This window comes from Octodon degus, unplaced genomic scaffold (assembly GCF_000260255.1).
Source record: "Octodon degus isolate 3935 unplaced genomic scaffold, OctDeg1.0 scaffold00163, whole genome shotgun sequence".
Classification (NCBI taxonomy): Eukaryota; Metazoa; Chordata; class Mammalia; order Rodentia; family Octodontidae; genus Octodon; species Octodon degus.
The window spans coordinates 1767983-1774665 of NW_004524739.1; the positions used below are offsets into that span (position 1 = coordinate 1767983).

The following is a 6683-nucleotide window of genomic DNA, read 5'->3' on the forward strand; positions in this document are numbered from 1 at the left end:
TTTCCTTCCTTTTAATGGCAGAATTGTGTGCTATCGTGTGCACACACTACTCAGGCTTTAGCCATTCATCTTTGGTCACTTTTCTTTTTGGCAGTTGTGAACATAGTGTACAAATACCTGCTATGAACATGGGCGTGCAAATATTTTTTTGAGATTCTATTTTCAGTTCTTTTTCGTATCTAACCAGAAATAAAATTACTGGATGGATCATGTGGTAATTTCATTTTTATTTATTTATTGGCTATCTTTGATTCTTTAAATTTTTGAGAAAGTTATTTATGTATTTTTGGTATGGGGATTGAACTTAGGGGCACTCTACCACTGAGCCACATCCCCAGCAGTGTAGTTACTTCAGTGGCCTCGAATTTGAAGATTCTCCTGTTTCAGCCTCCTGAGTAGCTGGGATTATGGGTGTGAATCATCATGCCTAGCTAACAGACATTTTGTTTTGTTTTGTTTTGGTTTTTTGAAGGTACTAGAGAATGAATTCAGGGCCTCAGTGTAAATGTAACTCCCGACCTGTTAGATGTCAGATGTACTGAGTTCTTGATCTCACAACATTGAGGAAGGCAGTCATGAACCAAAGAAGGTAGTTAGGAAAGTTTTATTGAAAATAAGATGAGGAATGGCTCCTCAACTTCTAGGTGAGGTCCCACCAAATGTCCGATGGCTCCTTGAAGCTCTTTGTCAAAGACAATTAATTTTTTAAATTTTGTTTGTATTTTTTTAGGGAAGGGTCTACAAGGTGTTCAGGGTCTCACTACTAGGCGGACTTGTAGTGATCCGTCTGTTTACAGCCTCCCAAGAGCTGGGATTACAGGCACGCACCACCACGCCCAGTCTCAATTGCCGTCTCAGTGTGCCCCAGGGGCGGGGGCTGGCACGGCAGGCCCAGGGATCGAACCCCTGGCCCCTGAGCCTGCTTGCAGGTGGTTTAATTTGCTGAGCTATTTGGCCAGCCTCAAAGACAATTTATACAGCAAAATCACAATGATGGTCAAACTACAAACAACCTACAGCAGCAATGGTGAACCACGGAAGAGTTTTCAATAATAACAGCGGGCTGTGGCACGCATGCTGTAAATTCACTGCGGCTGACATTTAGGGTTACAAGTACAGCCATTTAGTTAATATTGATGCAAAAGGGAAATGAGACGGGTAGCCAGGGTACATGGGAAGAACAAAGGTATTTCTGGAAAAAGGAAGGAAGCAAGTGGGTCGTGGAGTTCCGATCACCCAACTATGTGCTGCATACCTAGCTGGGCTCACTGGTCCAAGGGGTATAACCAGCATAACCTCCAGTTGCTGCTGCTCATCTCGAGGGAGACTTGCAGGTCTGGCTCTCTCTGATTTGCCTCTAGTCGCGATCTTTATGTATCTCATCTTCTGTGCTGACTTCAAGGGCCCAATCCTCCCTGGCTGCAGAATGACTTCCATCTAACTTAACTGTCTACTCTAAGCTACCCAGCCAATACTTCATTTTGAGACAGTATCTTTTTGTTTGTTTTTTTGAGACAGTATCTTGTAAAATAACTAAATTGTGCAGGCTGGGCCTAAGTTGGGGATTCTCCTGCCCCTTGGGTTTTCCCAGGTGTGCACCACGAACAACTTCCGACTTTTATGTATTTGGTACATGGTCTCACTACACAGATCAGACTCGTAGTGATCCTCCAGTTTTAGCCTTCCTAGAGCTGGGATTAGAGGTGTGTGCCACCACGCCCGGTCTTGATGGCCAGCTGAGCAAGTCCAAGGCGGGGACAGCGTGGCACGTGGTGCTGGGGATCAAATCCTGGTCTCTGTGCTTGCCAGACAGGCTCTTTTAGACTGCTGAGCTATCTCCCCGACCTACCAATAACTTTTTTTTTTTTAAATGTATTTAGTACATTTTTAGAAGGGTCTAGAGGATCTCACTACACAGATTGGACTCATAGTGATCCTCCTGCTTCTGGCCTCCCAAGCGCTGGGAGTACAGGTGTGCGCTACCACCCCCACTCTCATTCACAATCTCAGCACACCCCAGGGAGGAGCCAGCATGGCATGTTGGGGATCAAACCCCACCAATAGCTTTTTTTTTTTTCGGAACTGGGGATTGAACTCAGGCCCTTGTGCTTGCCAGGCAAGCACTTATTCTACTGAGCCATCTCCCCAGCCCCACCAATAGCTTTTTATTTAACCTGTCCTTGCAAGGAGACAACCTCAGCTGCTATAAAGCTCAGAAATTACCCAGAAGCTGTGGTGTTAGGAGCACAAGACCTGATCCTTCTCGAGGATCATTTTCTTCTGCTTACCAGCAGCATCTTGGGGGGGGGGGGGAGCCGCCCGTGTGATCCCTTCCTGAGACAAACATCTGTCATTCAGTCCGCGTTAGGAAGTGACGGTGCAGAGGCCTTGGTGAGCTATGTATATGTGTGTGCCGTGTGTGTGCACTTATTTGCATAGCCTCTGAGAGGCCCTAGATTCCCAGCACTGAAAAAAAAGGGAAGGAAAAAAAAAAGCCCTCTGCCCTCAAAGCTACTTCCCCTGAATCAAGGTCTCAGGTTCCCGCACTGCCCCTCCTCCAGTCTCCAGGCAAGCAGCTGTGCCCTGCCCTCCTCAAGGGCTGGGGTGTGGGGGGCTCCTTCTTACTTACTCTGCCCCATTCATGCCAATCCCAGGAGGGCTGAGTTTTGCGATAACGGAAAAGAATTTATTTACTGGGTGAGGCAGCCAAGTGCGCAAATCTTAAATCCATCCCCTGGAGGACAGGGTTTGAGGACACTCAAGGGCTGAGTCTAGAAAAGGGTGCTGGAGATTAGGAAGCAAACTTCTCAGATCTCCCACTCCCCTCTTTGCCTCCTCCTTTTTCCCCTCCATCTCTCCTCTTCACCCCTGCCTTCCTTCCTGCACCACTGTCTAGAGCCGCAAACCAACGGTGGGGGTTGCGAGCGCGCCTACGGGGTGGAGCCAGCAGCAGGACATGCCCACTTCTAGGAGGACGGGGCCTGGCGCAGTGAACAGCTCCTTTCCAAAAGTAATTGGTTCGGGTTGGGGAGATAGCTCAGAGGTTTAAGCGCAGTGGGGAGCACCCCGCCAGAGGATGCGCACCATGGCCTGAGACTCCCGATCTCCCTGCCTTGCCCTTGTGTAGGGAGTGATAAGCAACAGTGGCTGGACAGGGCCAGCTTGGGGCAGGTGCTCAGCGATCCACCCACCAGGAATGCCCCCTCCACGTGTCGCCCCTGCCTGACAGCCCCTCAGGCCCTGGCTGCCTGTGTTTCTCTGGATCTCCCAGGGCTCTTTATTTTATTTTATTTATTTATGTGTGTGTGTGTGTGTGTGTGTGGCCAGCTCAGCCCACCAGGGGGCGGGGCTGGCTGGCATGTGGTGCTGGGGGATTGAACCGTGGTCCCTGTGCTTTAGCTAAGCTTGTTCTAAGTAGTTGCTTTAGACCACTGAGCCATCTCACCAGCCCCTCCCAGGGCTCTTGAAAAGGTCTTTTATTTCATGCGGTCTATTAGAGGCTTCAGTCATCTTTCATTATCACTGATGTGTACTCTGAAGGTTGTAAAAAACGAGCACCTCAAAATGCAAAACAAAACCAGGTACCTGTGATAGCCTGACTCCTGACAGACAAGGAATGGAAAAGTCTTGGGCATCCCGAAGGTTCACATGTGGCTGGTCTACTTCAGACACAGGTTTCTCTTTAGCTAGAAGAAGGATTTCTAATCAGAATTATCTCTAGAATTATCCAATTATATAAATTAAGAATTTGGCAGTGTAAAAGGAGCCAAGGTCACATTGACTCCACATTCTTCCTCTTTCCAATTTGCTTTACAAGATTGCTGCCTTTTTACTCATTCTCTAGTATTAATGTCATTTTTCACTTCAAATATTTGAAAAATTTTATGTTCCATATGTGGGTACAGTTGGAAAGCTAAGAGCTATATAGTAAGATCAGTATACAATGATTTGCTGTGTGAATGACTTGTCTGATTCAGATTCCAGATAACTTATAACAGTATTCTAAGAGCAGAGTCCCTATCTATGCAAATGTATTTGACAATTTGTTATGTAAAAAATTATAAAAATGAGAACTTTTGATGTATTTTTGCCAAGTTCCTTGAACTTGTGCTTTATGTATAATTTTATTACTAAATATTGAGTTTATAAGTGGAGCCGGGCATAGGCATGGTGGTCCACGCCTATAATCCTAGCCCTCAGGAGGCTGAAGCAGGAGGATTGCCATGAGTTTGAGGCCAGCCTGGGCTTCATAGTAGGTTCAAGGCCAGCCTATACTACAGAGCAAGACCCTGTCTCAAAAAATAAATAAATAAATAAACAAACAAACAAATTATAAGTGGAGCTAGTCTCACATGTGCAATAGGCAACAATGTGAGAAGCTGGTGGGGACTATGGTAAACTAGGACAAGTCAGTACTTCCCAAGGGCATCCTAATCAACAGATTAAAAACCACTCTGCCTGCTGGGGAGATAGCTCAGGAGAATAAGTGCCTGCCTGGCAAGCACAGGGTCAATCCCCAGTACCGAAAAAAACCAAACCAAAACAAAACAAAAAAACACTCTGCCTGCCAAACAAGATACTCTGAAATCTCGCTGTTTTGTAGCCTTTGACCTGAATTTTTTTTAAGTCTGAAGTTAATAAAGGAATGGAATTGTAAAATATAAAATGCTTTGTGTTTATTTTGAAGTACTCTATTGATTTAAAATGAAAGTGTCAACATTAAGAAGTAATAAAATATAAAATGTGGTTGTAAATTCTATCTTTACCAAAGTAGTCTAATTTTTTAAACAAAGAACAATTAGAATTTTCTTTTTTTAATTAAAATTATTTTGAAATGGTCATGGTCAGTACAGTTGTGAAGAGGATTTTTACACTCATCTATTTTTTCATAAAACTTTAGGTGAATATCATTTTATCTATAACTATAAAGTCTTTTTTTAATTGCAGATGAAAATGTACTAATTTCTTTTGCTGTATGTTTCGTTTGTTTAATGGATATTACATACACATTCTTTTGTCCTAATTTGTAAAAGTATATGTCAGAGTTCTGGAAATATCCTTAAACAAGAATTTTATTCACTTAAATATTTACAACTTGTGTAAAGCAAAAATGAATGTAACTATAGTGAGCAGTGTAGCTTTGCTCATATTCTTTGATGTTTGCCAAAAGAAGAATAAAACGTGAATGAATTAAAAAAAAAAAAAGAATTATCCAGAGAGTGTGAGTGCCCCAGAGAGGTAGTGAGTTCCTCTTACTAGAGGTGTCCAGGCAGCGGACCTTGGACAGCTTTTATTCTTTCAGCATCTTCAGGGTGCCAAGAGTTGATCTAGACGTTCTGTGCGACAGTGGGAGAGGTAGGACTTGTAACCCCACTCAGCCTTGATGAAACCGATGGGAAGCGCCTTACCTGAGAGGGCTGGGTCCGGGGTAGGGCGGGACTCCCACCGACCCCCCGCCCGGAGGCTTGGGTGGGCGTGGCCCGGGGTGTGGGTGGAGCTGGGCTGGGTGGGGCTTCGGGGTCCCGGCTGCTCCGCCAGCTGCAGAGCGAGCCATCCGCTGGGACCATGGAGCCGGTGTGGACCATGGAGCCGGTGTCGCTGCAGGACTTCGCGCGCCACCTGGACCCTGCCTCCCTGCCGCGCGTCCTGCGGGTCTACTCCGGAGTCTACACGGAGGGTGAGTGGCGCCTGACTCTCGTGCGATCCCGGAATGTGACCTGGAGCCGTCCACTTCCCAGCTTTGGGCGTCCGGGCGTAGCCAGCCCCAGCAGACCTCAACTTCTGAATCCGTGCACTGGGGTCCCCCTCCTCTCTTTTTTGTTTCTTTTCTTTCTTTCTTTTCTTTTTTTCTGTCTCTCCTCTCCGCATCCCCTTCCCACTCCTTCTCCCTACCGTACCTGCCTTGGTGTCTCCCTCCCTCCCTCCCTGGCCCTTTGCTAGGCCAGTTCTTTCTTTTAAATTCATGTATTTGATACAAGGTCTCACTATGCAGCTCGGACATATAGTGAGCCTCCTGTTTTTAGCCCTCCCAGGGCTGGGAGTGTGCCACCACACCTGGTCTTGGTGGGGGCTAGTTTGGCATGTGTTGTGGGGGATCGAACCCTGGTCCCTGCGCTTGCCTAAGCAGGCGCTTAGTCTGCTGAGCTAGCTCCCTGGCCCTGGGCCAGTTGCTTGATGCGGCCAGTACTTCACTGCTCAGCTTTAGCCGCTGTTCCTCCGCGAACTCTTCCCTGCTCTCTGCTCCTTACAACCCCAGCACACTTGCTTCCTGCCCACATCTCATCTGTCAAAGCAGAGATGGTCACACCTCGGGCACTGCGAGCAGGGAGGAAGCGGCAGGGGAGGGAGAGGGGGCCCTAGGAGAGTGGGAGCAGGAGCTGCGCGCGGGGGGGGGGGGGGGGGGGCGGTGGGGGGGGGGGGGTGGGGGTGGGGTTCCGGCCAGCGAACTTCTCACGCCCTGTGTGAATCCTGCCACCCAAGAGAGGAAACTTGCTGTACCACAGCGGCTTCCAGCAAAGTGTTTTCAGGGCCCCAGATGGGTCCAGACCAAGGCCAAGACACTTGGAGGGCCACACAGGGGTCTCCACCTCAGTGTGTCTCTCCAGGTCCCCTTGGGAATTTCAAGGGTCTGGGCTCCGACTCTCTCTCTCTCTCTCTCTCTCTCTCTCTCTCTCTCTCTCTCT

At 47.7% G+C, this 6683-nt stretch overlaps 1 protein-coding gene and 1 pseudogene across 2 annotated transcripts in view; one reads left to right on the top strand and one right to left on the bottom strand.

Moving 5' to 3' along the window:
* LOC101570895 overlaps nt 1-5585 on the bottom strand; it is a 9323-nt pseudogene extending 3738 nt beyond the window's left edge.
* Themis2 (thymocyte selection associated family member 2) overlaps nt 5578-6683 on the top strand; it is a 16461-nt gene continuing 15355 nt past the window's right edge. For both annotated transcript variants that reach the window (XM_023703099.1, XM_023703101.1), the window contains exon 1: nt 5578-5677. In XM_023703099.1, the coding sequence (XP_023558867.1) occupies nt 5584-5677 (94 nt within the window). In that variant the 5' untranslated portion in view covers nt 5578-5583. The remainder of the gene's footprint in view (nt 5678-6683) is intronic.